General features: G+C 47.1%; 8 protein-coding genes and 1 non-coding gene across 9 annotated transcripts; 4 read left to right on the top strand and 5 right to left on the bottom strand.

Annotated features, from left to right (window-relative positions):
- Window positions 1–138: 138 nt before the first annotated feature.
- On the bottom strand, window positions 139–790 carry RhiXN_09850 (uncharacterized protein; the record flags this gene model as incomplete). Its single annotated transcript, XM_043329666.1, has 5 exons — window positions 139–147; window positions 202–315; window positions 362–385; window positions 430–708; window positions 752–790. The coding sequence occupies 5 exons, from the start codon at window positions 788–790 to the stop codon at window positions 139–141; spliced, it is 465 nt and encodes a 154-aa protein (XP_043182500.1).
- A 1,122-nt stretch (window positions 791–1,912) lies between these two features.
- Window positions 1,913–6,510, top strand: RhiXN_09849 (Retrotransposable element Tf2 protein; the record flags this gene model as incomplete). Its single annotated transcript, XM_043329665.1, has 2 exons — window positions 1,913–3,070; window positions 3,124–6,510. 2 exons carry the CDS (start codon window positions 1,913–1,915, stop codon window positions 6,508–6,510), a joined length of 4,545 nt encoding a protein of 1,514 aa, XP_043182499.1.
- A 2,125-nt stretch (window positions 6,511–8,635) lies between these two features.
- On the bottom strand, window positions 8,636–9,446 carry RhiXN_09848 (uncharacterized protein; the record flags this gene model as incomplete). Its single annotated transcript, XM_043329664.1, has 2 exons — window positions 8,636–8,694; window positions 8,756–9,446. The coding sequence occupies 2 exons, from the start codon at window positions 9,444–9,446 to the stop codon at window positions 8,636–8,638; spliced, it is 750 nt and encodes a 249-aa protein (XP_043182498.1).
- Window positions 9,447–12,482: 3,036 nt separating this feature from the next.
- On the top strand, window positions 12,483–13,223 carry RhiXN_09847 (uncharacterized protein; the record flags this gene model as incomplete). The annotated part of the gene is made up of 6 exons (XM_043329663.1): window positions 12,483–12,550; window positions 12,715–12,725; window positions 12,777–12,833; window positions 12,879–12,899; window positions 12,949–12,969; window positions 13,015–13,223. The coding sequence occupies 6 exons, from the start codon at window positions 12,483–12,485 to the stop codon at window positions 13,221–13,223; spliced, it is 387 nt and encodes a 128-aa protein (XP_043182497.1).
- A 572-nt stretch (window positions 13,224–13,795) lies between these two features.
- Window positions 13,796–15,777, bottom strand: RhiXN_09846 (uncharacterized protein; the record flags this gene model as incomplete). Its single annotated transcript, XM_043329662.1, has 7 exons — window positions 13,796–13,846; window positions 13,895–13,911; window positions 13,965–13,995; window positions 14,043–14,468; window positions 14,517–14,711; window positions 14,758–14,934; window positions 15,598–15,777. The coding sequence occupies 7 exons, from the start codon at window positions 15,775–15,777 to the stop codon at window positions 13,796–13,798; spliced, it is 1,077 nt and encodes a 358-aa protein (XP_043182496.1).
- Window positions 15,778–16,512: 735 nt separating this feature from the next.
- On the bottom strand, window positions 16,513–16,621 carry RhiXN_12398. The gene has a single exon. It is a non-coding gene; the product is annotated as a tRNA-Gln (tRNA).
- Window positions 16,622–18,041: 1,420 nt separating this feature from the next.
- On the top strand, window positions 18,042–18,922 carry RhiXN_09845 (Mitochondrial ribosomal protein S25; the record flags this gene model as incomplete). The annotated part of the gene is made up of 2 exons (XM_043329661.1): window positions 18,042–18,475; window positions 18,529–18,922. The coding sequence occupies 2 exons, from the start codon at window positions 18,042–18,044 to the stop codon at window positions 18,920–18,922; spliced, it is 828 nt and encodes a 275-aa protein (XP_043182495.1).
- Window positions 18,923–19,146: 224 nt separating this feature from the next.
- On the top strand, window positions 19,147–21,686 carry RhiXN_09844 (uncharacterized protein; the record flags this gene model as incomplete). The annotated part of the gene is made up of 10 exons (XM_043329660.1): window positions 19,147–19,360; window positions 19,412–19,714; window positions 19,768–19,993; window positions 20,046–20,401; window positions 20,458–20,591; window positions 20,649–20,786; window positions 20,844–21,149; window positions 21,210–21,345; window positions 21,411–21,550; window positions 21,609–21,686. The coding sequence occupies 10 exons, from the start codon at window positions 19,147–19,149 to the stop codon at window positions 21,684–21,686; spliced, it is 2,031 nt and encodes a 676-aa protein (XP_043182494.1).
- Window positions 21,687–21,882: 196 nt separating this feature from the next.
- RhiXN_09843 (uncharacterized protein) lies at window positions 21,883–23,351 on the bottom strand (the record flags this gene model as incomplete). The annotated part of the gene is made up of 2 exons (XM_043329659.1): window positions 21,883–22,872; window positions 22,944–23,351. The coding sequence occupies 2 exons, from the start codon at window positions 23,349–23,351 to the stop codon at window positions 21,883–21,885; spliced, it is 1,398 nt and encodes a 465-aa protein (XP_043182493.1).
- Window positions 23,352–23,625: the final 274 nt, after the last annotated feature.

Raw genomic sequence — 23,625 nt, 5'->3', positions numbered from 1 at the left:
CTGGTTGCTCTGGATCCTTTTTGTCTCCTTGTCTCTCCTTCTCTCATTTGCCGTTACCTTGTGCTTTGCTTGGGAAAGTGTTGTGTAATGGTGTTCTATGTATTATCACAAGCGGTTTGCCTTGTTTGCATGTAGCTCCTATTCTCCCTAATAGAAGTGTATTCAAAAAAAAAAAAAAAAAAAAAAAAAAAAAAGCGTTACACGTGCTGCACGGTTGTCACGTTGATGACCAAACAGATGTGGAATAAAGTCTTCCTGGCTCAGGTAGTCCTCTACTGCCACGGCCAAAAGCTCCTCAAGGAATCCAGCGTGACCCTGTAATAGTCAGAAGTAAATGTATGCGTAGAAAATCAATACGCACAATCAAAATTTGCTCTTTGATTGCCTGTTTGCAATCAGCACAGATCCACCCAGTAGCAATGGGCCTACCTTGGGGCGTTTTGCTGGCTCTAAGCCCTGATCCTCTGAACAAGCTTGTTTTGAATTTTCTTGGATAGATTGGGAGTCCTGCAAGCTTTTGCAGGGCTGCTGGGATTGGCCAAGGGGGTTGCTTTTATGGGGTTTGTTATCATATGGCTTGCGGCTTTGGGGCTGGCTTTCCTGCGGCTCAATTGACTTGCTTTCACGGGGATTACTCTCATGGGGCTTGTTATCACCTAGCTTGTTGAGTCCATTGCCATTGATAATACTTCTCATTGCCTTGAGTGACTGGGAAAAATTAGCACAAGCATACAAGTCTTGGACCACTCACCTGGTATGTAACCACCACCTTTTTAGAAAATTCAGGCATAATGTCAATCACTTCTTGAACTTTGGCTTGAGTAGCCTTGGTGTCATAACCTCCTAACATATACCATTAGAATCGCCTGAATTTTCTCTTATTTTTAGTATTTTTTACGGACTTGATATCTTATGTTTTCTGATCACGTGATCTCGGCGCTTACAATGCCGAGATGCCGCGCCGAGATGCCGTGCCAAGGGCGCTTAGGAGAAATCCACGCTTCTGCGCAGCCCGCAGTACGCTTCTTATTTGTCTTCTACACTTCTATCTCTCACGCGCACAGACCATGTAGATAGAACGTTTTGTCTATATATACAGCAGGGAAATTGCTTGGAGACACCAAGTCAATTTTACCTCGTCTCTTACTCACTAGAGAAGGTAGCCAGCCAGCTAAGTAGCCGGCCCTCAGTAGATACAGCAGCACTTATCCCTTGATTAACTCACCACACCTCCCAGGCCTCAGGCCCCCTTGTCAACAGTAGTTAGTAGTAGAGCGCCTTAAGCGCTATTAGTATAGCCTTTAGTAGTTAGATTACATAAGCAAGTGTAGTAGTACGGCCTCAAGCGCCCGCCCACTAGCGTGTACCCAACCTTACAGTTGGTGTACAACATTGTAAAATCGACTTTCTGTAGGCTTTGATTGACAAGGAGAAGGTCCCCTGTACTAGCACAAGGGAAATCACGTGATTGGGGCCACCTTGCGGGATATAATAATCAAAAATCCCCCACCCCCACGTAGTACCAAATTGCTATAAGGCAGACGGATTCTAATCCCCCGCATACCACGTGTTTTGCCGGAACACAGTAGTTAGCGACCTTAGTCAGCTGAAACACCCGCTTGTAGAAAACCCGCTCATATCACGATCGCCAGATCTGCTGATTTGCTGTAGGGACTATCCAACGCTAGGTGCTTGACGCAAAGGTTTAGCGCCCAATTACTACACAAAAACCGCCCATAAGTCCTGATATAGGCACCACTCCCCCCACGCCGTTTCCAACATTCCATCCACACGCTCTGGCGTCCCTCATCCATACTCCCGTCCTTCCAGCCGCTCCTCACGACGTTCCATTCCAACCCACTCCCAACCGCCCTCTCGCAGCTCATCTCCCACTCCGAGAGACCTGTCAAGAATGGAACCGGAGCCGACCACTGCCGCTCTCCTCAAGGCTATCACAGCCCTCACCGCCACCGTCGGGTCCTTGCAGGCCCAAATCACATCCCAAGGCCAACAGCTCATTGAGCTCAAAGCCATATGCAAGGAAACCGCCGACCTCCTCGGGGATAAGGATCAAGGAGCCCCACAAGCCCAGCCTGGCCCATCGACTGGGCCTGTCACTCCTCCCACCCACTTGGGAGGAGAAACCCACACTCCAGGCACGGTTAGGCCTGGACTCAAGGCCCCATTCCGGCCCTCTAGAGGCACAGGCTTTGACTCAGAGGATGAGGAAGAACAAAGGCGCCCCAAAAGGGAGCCTCAAGGAACGCCTAGGAGGCATCTAGGGTCCCTAACCCCCTTTGATGCAGGGTCCAGCGTAAAAAGACCTAAAATGGATCTCCCCAAACCTTTTAAAGGCAATACCAGGGGACGCAAGGCCACGCAATGGCTGGACCGAATGATGCTCTGGGGTGCTCTCCACAGGGATCAATTCGATGAGGAAGAGCAAATGGTGGTATGGATCTTGTACCACATGACCGACAAGGCAGCCAATTGGGCACTCCCTATCATTGGGAATATCATCAAGGGCGAGGGGAATCCTTCCACCACCATCCAGGCCTTAACGGCCAAATTTAAGGAGGCCTTTGCTGACCCCGATGCCAAACAGGCCGCCGCCAGGAAAATTGCGGCACTAACGCAAACCTCCACAACCTCCAAGTACGTCACGGAGTTCCGCAACCTCATAGCGGAATTAGACTGGAACGAGGAGGCCTACATTGCGCAGTTTACGCAAGGCCTCCACTGGAAGGTTAAGGAACTGTTATCAACCAAGGATAGCATCCCTGACAAACTTGAAGCAATTTTTGCGGCTTCCATAAAAATTGACAACATTCGCCGCAAAAATGAGGAGATCCGTCCGAAGAAGGCGCCCGCCAAATCCCCGGCCACCGCAGCCACCACCTCCACTACCACCATCCAACGGGTCCGATTATCAGAAGACCCCAATTACGTTACCCCGGAGGAGAGGGACCGTTGCTGCGCGTTGGGCCTCTGTGTCAAGTGCGGTCAGAAGGGCCACGGCATCAAACAGTGCCCCAACGGATGGAAAGCCACGATCAAGGAGGTGGCCAAGGTGGCAGAAGAGGAGGGGTCGGGAAAAGATTAAAGTCAAGGACTGCTGCCAAGCCCCCAACTTCCAAATTGGACAATCTAGATAGTTTTGAATTTGTATCTCTTGCACTAGACTCAAATAAAAAACCCCTCTTATTTATCGATCTATATGTCCAAAATCCCCCAGCAGAACCCCTCAAAACGCTCATAGACTCCGCAGCCACATTGAATTTTATTTCCCCATTGATTGTGGAAAAATTAAAAATCCCAAAAACCCAACTTGAAAATCCACGAGTTGTGAGAATGCTAGATGGTACAATCTCTCAGACTGGTCGCATTTGGCACCAAGTTCATCTCACGGTTTTGGCCAATGGCCATACACACTCCATCCCTTTCTTAGTCTGCCCCATTGGGAACACACCCGCCATACTTGGCATGACATGGCTCACTCAGGAGTCACCCCTTATAGACTGGAATCTAGGCACCGTCACCTTCCCAGACCAAGTCCAGATAGCCTTGGAAGAAGAAGCAGATCCTAACCCCCTTGCAGATCTACCTAAGGAATACCATGAATTTGCCAGGGTATTTGGCAAAGAGGAATTTAAGGTCCTTCCCCCACACAGGGAATATGATATCTCAATTGATCTGACTCCCAACGCCAAACTCTCCCCCGGACCCATCTACGGCATGACCAATGCAGAATCCAAGGCGCTCAAACAACACATTGACGAGGAATTGGCAACAGGCAAGATTTGCCCTAGTACCTCCTCGGCAGGCGCTCCAGTCATGTTTGTAAAAAAGGCAGATGGCTCCCTGCGATTGGTGGTTGATTATAGGAAGTTAAACGAGGTTACCCACAAAAACGTCTACCCGCTACCAAGACAAGATGACCTCATGGCTAAGCTCAGACACGCCAAGATCTTCACAAAACTAGATCTACAATGGGGATACAATAATGTCCGGATCAAGGAAGGAGATGAGTGGAAGACAGCCTTCAGAACCAAGTACGGGCTATTTGAATACCTAGTAATGCCCTTTGGGCTTACCAACGCCCCGGCCGCTTTCCAACATTTCATGAACAATCTGTTCAGGGACCTCATCGACGTCACTGTGGTTATTTATTTGGATGATATCCTGATTTTCTCAGAAGACCCCAAGGACCACCCAGCCCATGTCAGGGAAGTCCTATCACAACTAATGAAGAATCAGCTATTCTGTAAACTTTCCAAGTGCCACTTCCATGTCACCACGGTAGATTACTTGGGTATTGTCATCTCCCCGGCAGGTTTTTCCATGGATCAAAAGAAGATTGAGGCGGTCACGTCATGGCCAACCCCTAAAACAGTCAAACAGGTTCAAGCATTCCTGGGATTTGTCAATTACCTCCGGCGCTTCATCCCTAATTTCAGCTCAGTAGCACGCCCTCTGCACAACCTTACCAAAAAGGAAACCCCCTGGACATGGGGCAACCTAGAGGAAACAGCCTTTCAGGAGTTGAAGGTTCTTGTCACCAAGTCTCCGGTTCTTATCCATTCCAATCCAGAACTCCCCTATTACCTGGAAACAGACGCCTCAGGGGTAGCCATGGGAGCCATTCTTAGTCAGCGGGGCTCAGATAACCGGTTGCACCCAATCGCGTACATGTCTAAATCATTCTCAGGGGCAGAAGGAAACTACGACACTCATGACAAAGAACTCCTAGCCATCATCAAAGCCCTGGAGGAATGGCGTATCTTCCTGGAAGCCACAGACAAGCCGGTTCAGGTGTTTACAGATCACCGCAACCTTGAGTACTGGATGCAGGCAAGGACATTCAATCAACGGCATGCTAGATGGCGCGTATTCCTGAGCAACTTCAATTTTGAGATACATTATCGCCCAGGAAAGCAATCAGGGAAGCCGGACGCCTTGTCCAGACAATCGGACTATGTTGACACCCCCCAGGAACCAGAAGTCATGCTACCATCAGAAGTCTTTGCAAACACGTCAGAGGAAGAGCTGGAAATTGTTACAGAAGTACACTCAAAATTGAGGGAAGACCCCTCCCTAGAGTCCATCATCCAATTCCTGACCAAAGATGCCAATAACGCCCCACCATCAATAAGAAAGGCTTACAGAGACTACAATTGGGAAGAGGACCTCCTGTGGTATTGGGGGAAATTGGTGGTTCCAGACAATGAACCCCTGAAAGAAAGACTCCTCAGGGAATTCCACAACTCCCCCCTAGCAGGACACCCGGGTCAGCAAAGAACCCTTGAACTCTTGAGCCGGAATTACTGGTGGCCGGGAATGAAGTCAACAGCCAAAGAATGGGTAGAGTGTTGCCCTGTCTGCCAAGCCAACCAACGCGCACATGCCCCAGTCATCTCCCTGAAACCCCTAGAAGTCCCACCATTTCCCTTCCACACCATCTCATATGACTTCATTACAGGGTTCCCCAGATCTAACGGTCACGATGCAATCCTAGTGGTCATTGATTCTTTTTCTAAGTTTGGGCACTTCATCCCAACCTCAAAAAAGGTCACAGCCAAGGGTCTGGCGGATCTATTTGTCAGTCACGTATGGAAGCTGCACGGGTTACCAATCAAGACCATCTTGGATAGAGGCACCACCTTCACAGGAAAATTCCTTAGGGCTCTCTACCAAAGGTTGGGAATCAAGCCATCATTTTCCTCAGCTTACCACCCGGAATCAGACGGTCAAACAGAAAGGGTAAATCAGTTCATTGAATTCTACCTTTGTTCCTACGTAGCCGCGGATCATTCAGACTGGGCCACATGGTTACCCTTGGCGGAATACGCGTATAACAACGCCAAACACGCGTCTACCGGAAAGACACCCTTTGAATTGATCTACGGAAAAAATCCGGTGATGAATCCCTCCAACATGCCGTCCAACGTACCAGAAGCAGACCAGCTAGCGGACACCCTGGCCAATGAATGGAAGGAGGCCGAATCCGCCCTCAGAATGAGCAAGGAGAAAATGATCAGGGACAAAGGAACCACTCCCGAATACTCAATTGGCAAAATGGTCTGGTTAGATGGAAAAAACGTGGAACTCAGGTCCAATTCCAATAAACTGGACCCAAGGAGACTAGGCCCTTTTGAAGTCTTAGAAAAAATTTCCAGTCATGCTTACCGCCTAAAGCTGCCGGAAACGCTGAAGATCCACGATGTATTCTACGTAGGACTATTATCCAAAGTCCACAAATCTCCTAGCCAACCGTTTCCAGAACGGCCCCCTCCAGAGACAATTGAGGGAGAAGAAGAGTACAAAGTGGAGCGGATCATTGACTCCAAAAGGCAACAAGGGAGATGGTTCTATCTGATCAAATGGAAGGGTTACGGTCCAGAAGACAATTCCTGGGAACCAGAAGAACTCCTGGAACACAGCCAGGAAGAAATTCAACGTTTCAACAAGTTGCAACTGAAAAAGGCTTATGACTCCGCCAAAAGCCTTTAAGGGGGGGGCAATGTCATAACCTCCTAACATATACCATTAGAATCGCCTGAATTTTCTCTTATTTTTAGTATTTTTTACGGACTTGATATCTTATGTTTTCTGATCACGTGATCTCGGCGCTTACAATGCCGAGATGCCGCGCCGAGATGCCGTGCCAAGGGCGCTTAGGAGAAATCCACGCTTCTGCGCAGCCCGCAGTACGCTTCTTATTTGTCTTCTACACTTCTATCTCTCACGCGCACAGACCATGTAGATAGAACGTTTTGTCTATATATACAGCAGGGAAATTGCTTGGAGACACCAAGTCAATTTTACCTCGTCTCTTACTCACTAGAGAAGGTAGCCAGCCAGCTAAGTAGCCAGCCCTCAGTAGATACAGCAGCACTTATCCCTTGATTAACTCACCACACCTCCCAGGCCTCAGGCCCCCTCGTCAACAGTAGTTAGTAGTAGAGCGCCTTAAGCGCTATTAGTATAGCCTTTAGTAGTTAGATTACATAAGCAAGTGTAGTAGTACGGCCTCAAGCGCCCGCCCACTAGCGTGTACCCGACCTTACAGTTGGTGTACAACACTTGGACATGTCATCTGTGCTTATATTGTTCAATTGATCCATTAACTGATACGCATATTTCAGAGTGTTCTCTATTTCAACAAGGAGATCCAACATGGTTGCGTGTGGCAAGGAGGAAAATAGTTGCCCAGCGCTTGAGACTGTATTCAGCCTTTTTTTTTCTTGATCACAAACTGTCCTAAATGTCTGTAAGGACAACAAGGAGGCGGGCGCTTGCGGCCGGGTAAGACTAAGTAAGAACCGCTTAAGGCGGTGAGTAAGCTACCTACAACAACAACCAACTATACTACAGTGACCAAGCCTGTAAGGGCAATGGCAAGCTAGCTAAGTACAATCAAGGAGTTGCTTAAGGCAATCTAAGGCTGAGTAACTAAGTATTTACTGGACCTAAGGTCCTTGTACAGTGGGTAGATGCGACAAGAGGTAATCGACCTGGGTGTTACCATGGTCGGTTGGCCTCCTTATATATTATGAGGGTGAACTAATTACAAATACAATATATGCAATACTATAACCAATAAGAACCCCAATCCGCAGTTGGCCTTACTCATGCATACGTGTCACTGACGTGTCATAGTGATGTCATCAGGTGGAGGTGGCTACGTATGCTGAGGTAAGCGCAGATGGGGACGTGGCTTGGCGCTTAGCGTATGATATAAGCGCCGAAGTCACGTGATCGAAAATGTCGTCCGTTTGCCTTCGTTTAAATTCGAGAAAATGGGAATAAATTCCCTGGTATCGACTGTGTCTACGACACAAACCATCTTTTCTTGGGGGGAATGCGTTTTTTATTTGTTGATTTCCAGCAATTATTGCTGGGAACAGTCTCCCTTGCCTTCAACTAGGCTTGTGACCAGCCCCTACGGAAACTATAAGACAGCATTGTTGTAGGGGCTGGGATAACTCTCTAAGCGTTCCAGCAAACCCTGACATATGTAAGCAGAGATGTACGGTTATCTTGGGATAGTTTTACCGGTCTAGGCACCTTAGAATCAGCTGATGCGTGGAAGTCACAATTGTCACATAATGTGTATTAGGCAATAAAGAATCATGTAACACTATAGCTCATCAATAAGACTGTTGTTGTCACTATCAAGCTCGCTGCATGCAGCGGGTGTCGTAGACACACTTGATACCAGGGGATTTATTCCTATTTTCTCGGATTTAAACGAAGGCAAACGGACAACATTTTCGATCACGTGACCTCGGCGCTTATATCACACGCTAAGCGCCAAGCCACGTCCCCTTCCGCGCTTACCTCAGCACATGTAGCCACCTCCACCTGATGACATCACTATGACACGTCAGTGACACGTATGCATGAGTAAGGCCAACTGCAGAGCGGGGTTCTTATTGGTTATGGTATTGCATATATTCTATTTGTAATTAGTTCACCTCTGTAATATATAAGGAGACCAACCAACCATGGTAACACCCAGGTTGATTACCTCTTGTTGCATCCCACACTGTACGAGGGCCTTACAGCCCAGTAAAACACTTAGTTACATGCCTTAAGCGTTGTCCTTGCTGTACATACGTAGCTTGCCGCCGCCTTATAGCGCGCGGTCACCGTAGATAGTTAGTTTGTTGTTGTAGGGTATCCCGTCGCCGCCTTAAGCGGTTTTCTGTATTAGTCACACGGCCACAAGCGCCCGCACCCTTGACGTCCTTACAGACGTCTAGGACAGCGGGCTCTTCTTCCTCAGATTTGCTTGGATCACCAAACACATTGAAGACTTTGTTTCCAAGTTCAAATTCTAGACTAAATGCCTCTTGCCTAAACTCCTTGTCCTTGCCTTCTTTGGATTCCAACTCCTCTGCTTCAGTTTTGGAGTTGCTGTGTTTGCCTTGATCTTCAACCCCTAACTTGGAGCTATCACTCTGAGCTTTGCTAACGTGCATACTCTCCCACTTGTCTTTGCTTTTGCCTTCAGTGCCGTCCATCTTCTTGTGCTTGTGTGTGTCCAAGGTTTCCATTGTGGATTGAAAATGCTCCCACTGCGTTGACACTGGCATGAGCTTACGGCGCTTCTGAAGCTGCTCAAGCTCTTGATTAAATTTTGCAATTGGTCCGTCAGTGCCGTGAACAAGTTGGCGCATCCCCTTGGTTATCATGTCAACTATGGGTGGTCCATTGGCATTGGCTCTAGACCGTCCAGGTTTGATGGTGTGTATTTCATTGGTGGTAAAACTGCGTATCAATGTATCTATTGAACGGGATAGATCAGCCTGAGCGTGCTTGGCGCCTTGATCATCATCCAGGGTTTGCTGGAACTCTCTTGCGAGTTGGCAAAGGAAGTCAACGCACGGAGAGATGTGGGCCAACCACTCCCATGAGGCACCACTTCCATGTGCTTTGTACATATTCTGTTGCATATTCAAAGCTTGAATTAAATTAATTAGGCCAAATAGCGGGGGCACAGCCTATTCTGAACTCATTATTGGTCCAGCGTCACCTTGCTCTCAATGGCAAGTCTTGACTACGCCAATGCTACCTGCGCATATGACCCCTGTTGTTCCATCACAGAAGAGAGCTAATCTCCAGGATCTATCTCAGAGCCCAGTTTGCAAAATGCAGTTTGGCTAGCTCAGATTTCAAGTGTTGTACATTAATGTTGAAATCATGTATTTTAAGACTTGCATGCACATTGAATGTACCTATGTCACAATCTCACTCTTAGTAAGCGTCCTTTGATCACAACCTTGTCCACTCTCACGCCATACCTAGGCGGTGTGACTCTTGCCTAGGCTGAGAGGCTTACGTTATATTTTACCGGGGTTCTTCCAATCATCTCTGCTTACATATGTCAGGGATTGTCAGAACACCTAGACTGTTGTCCCAGTTGCTACGTAAGACTGTGCCTCCTCTCATATATTAGCTTATCTCATCATATCTTACATAACCCTTTTGCCCTCAGATACCGCAGTCTGAAGTGCAACTGGTTGTGAGTCTAGCCTTCAACACACCTTTGTGTTGTGTATTGTCATCAATATCAAAACTCTGTATATGCATATTATCACTATTCACTGCGCCAAATTTACATATGGGCAAGCCCATTCTGGTTATGCTCCAATTTCATGTATCTGAGTGTCAATCAATGCAAATCAATCAAAGGCCAAGCGCCGTTGGATCAAACACGCCCTTAGCAATACCAAGACCAACGTCCGCAAAGCCAAGGACAACCAGTCCTTTCTTGCCCCAACCTCTGCGCAACCTCCTTGGCAATCTTGCTCCAGCATCTTTATTACCATGCCCCCCTTTGCATCTCTGCATTCATCCCGCCCTCCTAGCCTGCTCTCTCAGCAGGACCCGCAGGTACCCCAGGTGATACTATGCGCATAGATTCTCTTTTGTCTGCAAATAAATCTAGTTAGTATATTTGTGACAGACAGGACAAAATAAGGCAATAGATTTGGTGAAACTCACTGGCATGATTGCACTGGCGCCCAGCATAGTTGTGAGGGAGCCAGGGAGAGTGATTTCAGAGAAGAAACGTTGCACATGTATGAAGCGCCAATTTACAAATGTAATTAGCGACCCACAAAGCCGGAATAAATTCTTTTGGTCAGTGCAAATATTCCGCTTGGCATACACGTGTTAATCTCTATCTGTTATACGCTTGACCTGTTGCAAAAGTGGCGGTATTGATGGAACCATAGCTCCGGCTAAGGCTAAGCAGGGCCAACCGCCTTGTAAGGACCATGTTTGCTTACGGGTTATGGCCATGGCGTTTATACAGAATTTATTCTGTGTAAATCACCTGTGGCAAAAGGCTCTGTAACAGTTAGGGGGTTCTTGATTTATTTTTTTCATTTGATCTTGCAGGACACACCCTACAGCAGGTGTTGGGCCCCCTGCTGAGTTCCACTCTATCTCTTGCTCACACCAGAAAACGTACCTATGTGTGTATCACTGCAAAGCGGGGGGTTGTAAACCCGTCCATAAGCATGCGTAAATCCAACGGTTTAGCGCTATGTCCGCAACAATCAGCGGTTTCATCCAACTGTGCTTCATGTACCAATGCAAACAGCAATCAATTGATCTACATGCCATAAACCTTCATTTGGGTTTATGGCTCCTGCAAGCGTCATGCTGACTGATGTTCACGCATACTGGTATACGCCTGTAAGCGTTCCGCAAACAGTTGCTAACCTACCAGGACTTGCTCTCCCAGAATTACCATTACCATAGTAAGTTTCACACGGGTACTGGTTTCTCCCTTTGACAATATACCTGTATCTATCTTGCTTCACAAATTGAAGAAAAGTAACTCATAACTGTCTGATAATTTGAGCAAACCAAAACCATAAATTAAATGTTCTTAATTATGCCTTGAGCCTCATCCGGCAATGCGGTTACAACTGAGAACAGAGGGGTGTATCTAACTCAAGGGCGTAATTGACACATGGGGGGCCTGGGGAGCAAAATGTGGGCCACATATATATACATATATCTGATCAGCACGCACATGCTCAGTGCAATCAACCCGGTATGACCAGCATGGGTTGTCTCAGTGTAAACCAATGTAGATCCCATTGGCAATCATTGTTCTACGCATGTGATTGTTGGACCACTTGAGGCGGATACAGACTTGCTTATATATGACCAAGTGGAGTCACCCAGTATCCTCATACAACCACAACCACGCTGAGTACAATTTCTATCTCATTGTTAGTGCCTGCCTAACTGACCTTGAAATAATGATATGTTTCTGTACGGCATAAGAGATGGTTGGACAAGGTAGACAAAGTGCACCAGGACATGTAGGTCTGCCATCTATAACATTTATTGCTTGAAATTCTATCTGACAAAACTCCCACCATCACAGACCTCCCCCACAAGCGCAATTCATTCCCCTGCAATCCATCCCCTTGTAAGTGACGTACTTGTTGTTACATTGAGTATAAACTAACTAACCCCTCAGGTTGTTGCAACTGTTGCAGGTGCATCTAAATGAACCAAGCGTTCAAACAGGCAGGGGGGCCTGGTCACTATTGGGGTCTATTGATTACGTTTTGTATATACATACAAGCAATACACACATTGTAAACCGTCAACACTATCATTTGCACAATACTTTTATAATTATATAGAACAAATGTTTGACGTAGCATTTATGGTACATTTCCACCCGGTTTCTGTGTGCATGTCTACATTGATAAACACCATATATGGTCATAGCAAAACGCGTGCAACCACATACCTGGGGGCAATGTGCGTCAAAATACGCGGCAAAATTCAATGGATACCCACCGGTCAGTATACCACCAACCAGTGTAAACCAATGGTACCCAAGTGGATAGCGCCCCGCCAACTGGGTTGGAGTTCAACTGCTCCACATGGGTCATTATTCCATTGGCAGCAATGGACATCATTGGCCAATGCGTGCGAGTATGGTCATGGAGCTCATAGAACAGCGCGGTGGAACACCTGCGTGTGAGATCAAAGACCAGTTTGGTCTTGATGGGTTTGTATGGTGCTGTTCTGGTATAAACAGGCCCTAAACCGTGGGTTTACAACCCTCCAATTTGTAGTGTATCTATTGGTTAACAGCCCTTGGTATCCAAAAAAGTTGTTGTCATGTGTGATTGGCACATGATACTTGTACTGTTTGCTTTTCCACATTGATAGGTGGCTGTATGGTACGTTGTTTACCTTGTCACTGTGCCGTCTAACTCTTTTGCAGGCAAAAGGAGGAAAGCCACAAAACAACCACTCTAAGGGGAAGGAGAAAGAGAAGATTGTTAAAGGTACATAGCCACTAGTGAATTATTTGCATCTGAATTATACTCCAGGAAAAACTGGATTGTCAGAAGGTCTGTCTCTACACAAAGGTTTATCTATGTGGCTAATTTTATTTCAAAGTTAACTCCAGCTCACTCAAAGGTACGTTGCATGCTGTAAACTTGATAAAGGCTAACATATCCCTAGCCAAGAACAATAACACACCCGCCAGACCAATAATGCTGTCCAAGGAAGCATTTGAAAGAGTGCTTGACATGGCTTGGAATGGCATTGTGGCCAAAGAGTTAGCCAAAGAAAAGGGTAAAAAGCTACGCGCAGAGATTAGGAGAGGTACACAGCTGGAGGGATTAGATGCAAGGGGTAATGCATTGGATGAGGACAGCTCAGAGGATTAAATGTAGCAAATGCCACTCAAATATACAACATTCTTTCTTGCTATAAAGTAATAACTTGCACAATTATTTAGTTCTGCGTTCAAAATCTTTCAAAGGTCAATAAATTGAGAAATTTACTACAAATTCATGGAGCCTATGTATTGTAGATTTCTGATCATGAGCTCCATGTGAGGCTTGACTTGGTCTTGAGAAATCTTAATCAATTGGTTAGTTTATTAATAGCGCATAATCTAGGTCTGTACCTGGTAGAAATCAGCCATATTAAGTATCTCTTCCTCTGTGATTTCTTTGAGATACCCATATTGCTTTATATTATGTGAATTACAACTTTGCACATTCCCACCTTCCTGTTGGTGCTTGATGTGCATTTCATAACGTTTCTGTTGGACAAGTTTGTGCTCTGTCTTCATTGCAACAAATGCCTCAAAGTCCACACACTTGTCAGAGGTGCAATGGTCATAGACCTTGGCAATGGTATTGAATCTACAAATATTGAGAGTAATGTGAGCTAGATTAATCCTTGTACATACCGCCTTTTTTGCCGGCAAGCTCCTGGGCACATAAATCAATCTTCATGCTTCATCTGATGGATTAGTTTGGCCCAATTTGTATGATATTTCCACCTAAATTCCATTTAGCACTGTTTTCACTTTGAATATTTAAGCACTTACACATGTGTCTTCAATGACTGAATGGAAGCATAAGAATGTACTGTCTTGTTGCTGTCATGACATTGTCAACATTTCTGGCAGTAAATTTTACCACTGTCCTTCTGTAGAGTTGTCAGTCATTATAGTATAAGCTAAGTTTTAAACTCACAATAATTTGATCCTTGATCTCTTTGTCAAGAAGTATTGGATCAAGTGCAAGCATCATGAGATAGCGGCAAACATCATAGGCTGAGGCAATGGTAAGTTGCTCAGAGTCAGTTTGATCCCTCCATTCTTGAATTGGTTTGGACGTATCTTGCTCCTCTGGAGAGCCCTTGGTAATAGAAACAACCTCTTGGTTGAGGTCTCTCCCACATAGGTTTACCTGTTTATACTGCCGCATTTCCCTGTAGCTTGTTGTAACCTCATCTTGATCATCATCTTCATCACGGCTCAACTCTGCAATTTGGTTTTCCAAGTTAACCAAAGCTGTTTCTGATTGTGGCAAACCCAAACGTGCAGTGCAAGACTTGATTTCATTGCCTGGATTTCTACCCAGCACTGATGCGTTCAATGGCACCAAAGATGATGCAACCTTGTGTATTATTGAGTACAATGATATTGCTAGGGGCCAGGAACGTACCTTGGATGCATCAGCAATAAGAAGAGACGGTTTATTCAGATAGTCCAACGCAATATCTTTGTCGCCCACTTGAACCAATTCTGTCTTGGATTTTGCCTCTTTCAAAGCCTTTTTGCCTTCCTTCTTGCCCTTTCTTTGTGACTGCTGTGTGATACGGTTAAAGATTTTGCTGACATCCCAAGGTTTTTTCTCCACCTGTGCATACAATTAGTAAGTTTGAATTTTATAGCACTGAGCTTACAGGTTCAACACGGTTCTGGAAACCTGTCTCTTTCAGCGCAGCCTTGTATAGCTTGTGACTTTTGATGTTGTTGAGGATCCCAATGTTGGTGTTCCTGTACTCTTTAGCCACCTTGTACAGCAGGCTGCCACAGACAAGCAAATTGTAATATTCAGTCCATGCGTTATCAAGGTTATCCTTTGTGTCGTAGACACAGTCAATACCAGGGAATTTATTCCCATTTTCTCGAATTTAAACAAAGGCTAACGGACAACATTTTTGATCACGTGACTTCGGCGCTTATATCATACCCTAAGCGCCAAGCCACGTCCCCATCCACGCTCACCTCAGCATATGTAGCCACCTCCACCGGATGACATCACTATGACACGTATGCATGAGTAAGGCCGACTGCAGATTGGGGTTCTTATTGGTTATGGTATTGCATATCTTGTATTTGTAATTAGTTCACCCTTGTAATATATAAGGAGGCCAACCAACCATGGTAACACCCAGGTTGATTACCTCTTGTTGCATCCCACTCAGTGTACAAGGGCCTTACAGCCCAGTAATTACTTAGTTTAGCTACTTAGATAGTCCACACCGCCTTAAGCGGCTTTGTTGTTACACTTAGATAGCTTGTCACCGCCTTAAGCGGTCTTGTCATTGTAGGATAGCTGCTCGCTGCCGTAGTTAGGTTTGTTGTTGCCTTAAAAGCAACTTTCTCATTTGTACACTGCGGCTGCAAGCGCCATCCTCCTTGACGCCCTAACAGACGTCTAGGACACTTTGCTTGTATCAATATCTCATTGGACTACAATAACATTGAGTAATTATAGAGGAATGTCAAGGGTGGCTTACCGCGCAATATTTATCCTGAATGTCCCGGATAAAGGCCTTGTCTTGACTTTTTGCATCCTTTAACTGCTGGTCCATGCCCTGGGCCTCTTCTTTGTTGTCCAAATCAGGCCCAGAATGGTGTTTAACTTGGGCAATGAGGTTGGCAAGCGCTGTTACTGCAGTTCCCACTTGTACATGCATTTGCAAGGTGGTCTAAGAATGGTTAACAATTTTATCACAATTAAATAATGATATATACCTTGGCTCCTGGACAGTAGTGCTCAGTTGCCTCCCCTGATCAAATCCCTGTTAGGTCCATATTGGCCACGGCATCACTATAGTAAGTGGTTGACACAGTGTGCAAGTCCTTGTGAACAAGAACTAGCCCAGCGTCCGCATTTCCAAGTTTGATGGAAATCTGGAAAATTGTAAGTTGGATCCGTCCAGTACAACTTACTTACATCTTTGGCAAGCCCACAACAAAAACTTTGAAGCAAAACATTCTCAAGTCCACTGGCCTCCACCGCTGAGGCAAACAATGCGCTTAGGCCCTTAGCAGTCCATGGCTCATTGGTGAGCAGGGTGGCACCCATATTTGGTTTTGAAAGACTAGTGTCCAATTTCAGCTAAACCAATGAGTTTGTACAAGTCAACATACAAGGGCTTTTCTGGCAATGCTACTACTAATTTGTTGTCTTTTGTTTCAAGGAGTTGGCAAATAGTCTGAATAATGGTCAGAGTAAGAAGTGGGAAGACTAAGTATAATGTACCTTATATTTCCCCAAACAACCTTGAGCCCATACAAATAAGACAATCCAACTTGTGTCAAATAGCTGGTTGTGAGCTTTAGATAGCCCCCAAAGCCAATATGTTACTGATATTCCAAAAAAATGCATTTGCCATAAGAAAAGATGGTTTGTGATTAAGAAAAAGAAAAGGCCGTACCCGGGTTCGAACCGGGGTTGCGGGAATATGATTACGTAATACCCGGCTTGAACCCGGGTACATCAAAATCCCGAGTGCTAAACCACTACACTATACAGCCCGCGAATTTCGAAGCATACATAACAATATTCCAGCTAAACCCCTTGTGCAAGCCTCAGACCCCTGCCCACTTTGTCTTTCTTGTTGCCGTTGATCTCTGTCATGGGACAGCTATATAGATAAACTGTCCCATGAAGGGGCAGTTGTCAGGATGTACATTGCAACTAGCTCCTGGAATAAGCATGTACTAGCCTTAACAAAATTCCACAACTCTGGAAAGTGAGTGCTAAGGGCATTGCAATGCTACATCTGCTTCATAAATTCTAGCTTATCTGTATTGGTTTTGTAATGCTATAAGGCCAACTTCCCAGAAACATTATGGCCATTATATACAAATTGTTAGCACTCCCAAACGCTTGCTCAACCTTGAGAACACCGTGCGGCGGATTGAAAAACTCCAGCAAGGGACTAGTTAGTGTATAGGACAATTTGATGATCAAGTAAAATCTAGTACTCTACAGGGCCCCAAAAATCTCGGGAGCACTCCGGGACTCGCTATTGTCGGCGAGCATTCCGGAGCGTTTGGTATGACGCTCGGAAGTGCTCGTGGAGCGCTCCCAAGTGGTCGCCGAGCAATCCGGATCCGTCGGATCCTAACGAGGAGGCTCCCAAAACCGGAGCACTCCAGAGCGTTCCCGGGTTTTTGGGGCCCCCGTAGAGTATTCAGCTATTGACCAATCGCACTAGATACTACTATCAATGTAACTACAATTGCTTGAGTTTTGCCGGTTGACCCTCCACGCACTCCTTTACATTGCTAGCGATGCTTTACGCTGAATGTATGTTTTATTTATTTTGTGGCATTTATTAATTGATTAGTTGCTCATACATTCTAACAGATCCCAATACTAATACAATCCTCTGTTACCCACACCAACCCGGGTTTCCCCTCAATGCTCACATGCATCATTGCTCAATATTTTGGCATGAATTTCTCGGACTGGACCCCCCATGCTTGGCTGGTGTTATCTGATGTTTAGCGCAGGTGACTGAGAGCTCATAGTTTATGTAGACAAATTAATATATTTAGAATGATCTGCTAATGTTAAAGACATTATGAAAGGACTGATAATTGTACAATTTTCCATGCTGTTTGATATCGACCGTAGCAATGCGGTTTAGAGGAAGCCCGAGCTTATTCACTACCATAATTACGGATCCATCCGATTCAATGACAGCCACAGCTACTGGTTCAACCTTAGACTACGAAGGATATTTGGACAAAATGTGTCCTGATAATAATTTCTTAGTTATATTTATTTTTGGTGCTATGTGAGGATTGGCGCACAAGCATGATTGATATTTGCGTTGAACCAGCCAGTCGGATTAATCCCAGCCGCTACGCTGAGGAAAGCAAGCGCCGAAGGTGTTTGTGATCATGATCATCGGCGCTTAGTTTTTATTCCATCACAGTGCGACGAATGCGACCAGCACTTAGTTTGAAGGCTCGGCGTATAGCCAGTCAGGTACACGAAGCAACATCACGACTCATTCAATCAGGATCCTTGAGGGAGCCGCCAGCATGGTACTCCGCCGTAGTAGACTATCCCCCTTTGCCTTTACCTCCCCGTGCTCCTCCTCAACGTCCCGACTACGACCTTCCTAAAGCAAAGCATTCGCACCATCATGCTCACCATACTCCTCAAAAACACTCAAGAACACCTCGTCCAAAGGCTGATGCGATCGAGTATCCAGAAGATCGCATCAGACGCCAGTTCTACATGGATCATCCATTTGAGGCATATAGACCTCGTTCTTTAATTGAAAACGCACCAGGGGTGGAGACGTATCAGGGTGTTACTGGGGCAGCCTGGACAAGGTTGCGCCAGCGAGGACGAAATCCTTCACCTGAGGAGTACGTTGATTTGTTCTCGCGGTAGTGAATTAATTCACGATTTGGTTTTATAGCGTTGTCAAATTTGCCCTCAACCTACATGATAACCTCGAAGTACCCCTGTCCGAAGCGTATGCAACCGCAGTTGCACAATACCGCTCGCTTCGCTCCGAGCGCCGCGTCGCCACTGCTGTGGCAGTTCTTGAAGCAGAGGCTATGGGTGCACAGTTTGGTCCCACAGAAATCGAGCGTGGATTTGAACTCGAAGCCGCAGCCCTCAAGAGCTGGGAAGGCGCAGAAAGTGGAGGGGCAACCGCTGCTGGAGTTGGCAAGCAGTGGTCTGCCGAAGCCCCTGGTGAGTTCCCAGGTAGCTGGACACGCGGCCAAGAGTACGTTGCTCGGTGGAAAGAGGGAGTCATTCCATACAATAGGAGCCTAGAGGATGAACCAATGAGTGAGGACGCATAGATCGACTAGGCTACTATCTATTATTATACAAGCATTCTGAACTAGCCAGTCACAACTGGTCACATCCTTCCAAAATTCACATGAATTGACATCCCAGGGAATCACTTATGAGTGGGATAATACCACGTGCCTGGTTCGGGGTCGCTTATGACTGAGTAGCCGACTTTACTATCCTTACACGCGACCACCACCGCACTACCCCACATCCTTCCATACTGTAAAATATGGCCTTCAACGCAATGATGTCTGGCGCAGAATGTGCTGTAGATGCAAACCCACTTTCGCAAATGCTCAAGCACACCGAGCGAGAGAGCCCATTCCAGAGGGTACTTGGAGATTTTCTCACCGATAGTCACATTCTGACCGATGCTTCCCATAGGATCGTATCGGAGGAACATCCTCTAGACAGGCAAGCGGTTAAAACTCTCAAAATCCACGGTAATTGACCTACCGTTCTCCAGCTGCAACACTTGCCTTCATCACAAACAGCTCCTTCTGCATCGGCTGCAGACATTGCCCAAGCAAATGAGTTCTTCTCCCAGAAAGGATCATTGGCTGCTAGAAACCTTCCTTTTTCTCCCCAAGCATTTGGACTCGGTCAAGGGCCCGCCCACTTTGCCGCTGGCCCAAGCCAGGCTGATTTCGAGGCGGCGTTTAATGCGAGCAAAGGCAGGATGGGCACCCCAGCTGATCTAATGGCCATGTCCAATATGAAAATTAGAAGCAGTACCGATCCTTCTGTGTGGCTTCAAGAGTGGGATGAAGGCAAGGCCGAAGGGCAGCACATAGCGTGTGAGTTATAATTAAGCTGGCTATCCAACACACTCGTTGAACTGGTATCCTAGCGATGTCTTCGCCGTTATCACCTATGGCTATGAATTTTAGACATCCGGGACTTTCAACTGGGTTCTATATGCCTCCAATGATGCAGTCACCGGGAATAGCAGATGAGAAGGGTAAAGCCAAGGCCCAGGATGCAGAATTTGAGGCAGCATTCGCTCGTTTTGAAGAAATAACTCAAGAGTCTAAAGCAAAGGACGCAGACTCGACTGGCACCACGGACATGGACGCGTAAGTCTCCAGCGTTGCCATTGATTTCCTTGACGTTGAGTTCTAACGATAGTGTATGGAATAAAATATCTACTGCTCATAATTCTGCAAAATCCAGCTCTTTACACAGGCAAAATCTAGCCGAATTTGAGGCTGAGCTTCAAGCTAAACGCGAAGCGGAACAAGCAGAAATTCTGGGGCAAGATGACCAAGAGTCGGACTATGCTGCGATTATGCGCGAACTTGGGAAGGAAGCCATGGCGGCCGAAGCTGTAGAGGCCGAGGCTGAGTATGCGGAAGCCATGAAACAGATGTGGGAAGAAGGACTGGGTGATTATGGAGGACCGGATGCTGGGTTTGCAAATATTGGAGATGGTGGTGTAATATTCGATGGAAATGGCGTTCCAGCGCTGGAGCAATATCGATTTGGTGCGTAACTGTTACTCTAATATCATCTCCGCCAACCAACTTGTCTTTGATTATAGACGAGAAAAACCCACACCTTGAGGAGCAAGGGGATCCCCGCTCCTTTTTGGATGATGCAAAGGCGATACTAGCCCACCCGTCGGGAACTGGCTCATTACGCGAGGCCGGCTTGTTACTCGAGGCTGCAATCCAGGTATGATGTAGCGCTCGATCAACTGAATAAATGCTAATGCTAAGCTTTGCGTTACAGAGGGGCCAACTGGGTGAGGGCGGATATGAGTCTTGGGTTTTACTAGGGGAAGTCCGGGGGATGGACGAACGCGAGGCTGAAGGTCTGATTGCGCTACGTGAGGGTGTTAATAGGGGCGCACCGCCAGAGGCACTTTTGGTGAGTTTTCTTCAAACTATGATTATATTTTATTCTATTCTTATACACTGTTTTCAGTCCTTGGCAATCTCCTATACAAACGAGTCATACAATAGAGCTGCACAACACACGCTCCGCCAATATCTACACACTCGGTTCCCGGATATTGTCGGACCCAAGGACGTTCAGCCCGAATCCCTCGCACCCTGGGCAGGGCATGAACTGACAACCGATCTTTTTTTACGAGTGGCACGTTCGCAACATGCATCGGGCCAACCTGTAGACCCAGATGTACAAAGCGGGCTAGGAACGCTTTACTACGCAAACGGAGAATACGACAAGGCCGTTGATTGCTTCGCATCAGCATTAAGCATTAGGCCAAAGGTTAGTAACCCATGGGTTCAGCTAGCATCGCAGGCACTGTCTAACACCGAAGCATTATAGGATTATCTTCTCTGGAATCGATATGGTTCATGCTTGTCGAATTCCAACCGCCCTGCAGAAGCTCTGGATGCATATCGGGAGGCGCTCCAGCTTCGCCCCGGATACACGCGCGCGATATACAACGTGGGAGTTGCATGTACGTCCAAAAGTTCTTGTTTCGACTCAAAAATTTGCTTATCCAGTACGATTGCCCTTGATTAGGTATGAATATCGACGCATATCACGAGGCTGCTGAGCACTTCCTCGGCGCACTGGTTGTGCAAGGTGCCGGTCCGGGTGGGAGCGGGACTAACGACAATGATCCTCTTTGGTCGACTTTACAAAGAACATTTGTTCTCATGGTAAGCCAGATAGAAGTTCACTCTAGAATGTAGGCGAACTGAATTTTTTCATGATTAGGATCGAACCGACCTGGCAGAGATCGCTAGAGGAGGCCGAAACGTCGAGGACTTTAGGTCTAGGGGGTTCAATTTCTGAGCCGCGATAAGAGCTTGATTAAATAATGACAGAATCGTAGAAAAATGATTGATTAACTCCCGATTTGGTGTAACTTGCTCGTGCTGTTTATAGCCAAACCACTCAACAGGTGCCTTGTGAACTTGAACGATTATACTTTTACAGTAAAGGATACAGCTAAGGTTACATGAGACCAAGGCCCGGGAAATTTTACAAATTACACTGCATTTGTTATCCGAGGTGTCCTGCTCCCTTGGTCCTCCTCGGGCAATGTTTCTTTCGGGGTCCTAGAAAGCGTAGTTCCACCGCCCCTTCCAGGGTTGAGGTCACCGAGACGGAGATCTTTTCGATTTCTTCCGAGCTCCCCGGGCCGAGATGTACCACCACTTGGTTTGCCAATCCCAGCTTCAGGCTTCGTTGGTCTTTCTGCCAAAATGCGACACAACGCCTCTATCGCTTCCAAATCTTCAGTCGCATCCAATGCTCCGGGTTTCGTGCTCGGCGGAGGAGGCGGCGGGAAATTGGGAGGCGGCGGGAACGATGGGGGTGGACCGGCTTTTGTGCGCATCGTCGCCGGGGAAGGCGCGATACCCCACGCAACGCCCGCTGGTAGAGTAGGAAGTGGCGTATTATTAAGCCAATCTGGAATCGTAGGTGGAGGTAAAGGAAATGCAAGCGTCGGACTGGACTTTGCCCGGTGCACGCGCCGCGGGAGTTCGGCTACGTTAATCGGCTCAAACGAGCGTTGTTTCAGTTTTTCGCTCGGTCGTAGAGCAGGTGGGTCCGGAGGGTCGCGCTGGAGCGCAGCAACGAGTTCGTCTGGGAGTGCTGGAGAAAGGTCCCGTTTTCCTCCCGCGCTGGTCATAGGCGGTGCAGAGGACTTTTCGTTTCGGAGAGAGGAGAGTTGAGGGACGGCGCCTCGGCCAAAACGGGATACGAGCTCGTCCTCGAGCCGGGTGATGTGCGACCACATTTCGGCGTCTACAGCGGGATCAATCTCCGAATCCGTTGTCCAAGAAAGTGTGCTGGGGGATGGATGAGAGGCAGCTTGGCTGGGCGATGTGCTTAGAGGAGATATATGAAGACCGCGACCGCGACCCCGCTCGGTGGATGAAAGCGGAGCAGATTTCGGGTAATTGCCATCCTTGCCGTAAGGTGATTCCTCCGGTCGTAGAGACCCTGGAACTGGCAGACTGTTGAGAGGAAACTGGGTGGTACCGAGAACGGCATATTGGTATAAGTGTGTTGTGCAACGTAAAATCGTCGACAGGTGCTTACCAGTCCTTCAGGTTCCAGTCTTCCTCGTCGGCCCGAAGGTGTGGCGTTGGTCGAGTGGTGCTCATTTGATGGCAGCAGATCGTGTTCTGAGCGCATATACCCGCCTGGCCGACGGAGGGAATGCACAGCTCGTGCACTCGAGCGGGACCGAGAGCGGTTTCTGTGGGCACTTGGTGCTCGCTTGCTTGAACCTTTTGCACGTGGACGTTTCAGCCATCCATGAGTACGCGTGGCCGTGCCTGTGGTAGATACCGAATGGCCTGAACTCGAATGGGAACGTACACTCATCGTATCCGACGGCGACTTGGGCTGTTCGCTTTCGTATTTGGTAATTTTGACCATTCCACGCCCGACTCGAACATAGCTAACGACTTCTCGTCCGCGATCTGCGTTTGCATCAAGAGCCATAAGGACTATCGAGTCAGGGACGAGTACAGGGAAGTGGTGAAATGATTATCGCTGCGGGGGTTCGATAATTTAGAGGTGGGGGAGGAGGGGAGATGCACAGAGCATGGTTGACTGGACTTGGGACTTAAATATAGGACGAGCTTGGGGGTCTGGCCGAGTTCTGTCGTTGTCAACTGCTGTAATCATCCTAGACTAGCTCCATTTGACGAGGGCTGATCTTGGCTGGTGAGTGGCACATGTAACGCTTATCGTGCACCATGATTCGTCTAGACGG

Source organism: Rhizoctonia solani, chromosome 8, assembly GCF_016906535.1.
Source record: "Rhizoctonia solani chromosome 8, complete sequence".
In the NCBI taxonomy this organism is placed as follows: domain Eukaryota; kingdom Fungi; phylum Basidiomycota; class Agaricomycetes; order Cantharellales; family Ceratobasidiaceae; genus Rhizoctonia; species Rhizoctonia solani.
The sequence above is the reverse complement of the archived record's forward strand: the minus strand, read 5'-3'. Positions and strand labels throughout refer to the sequence as shown.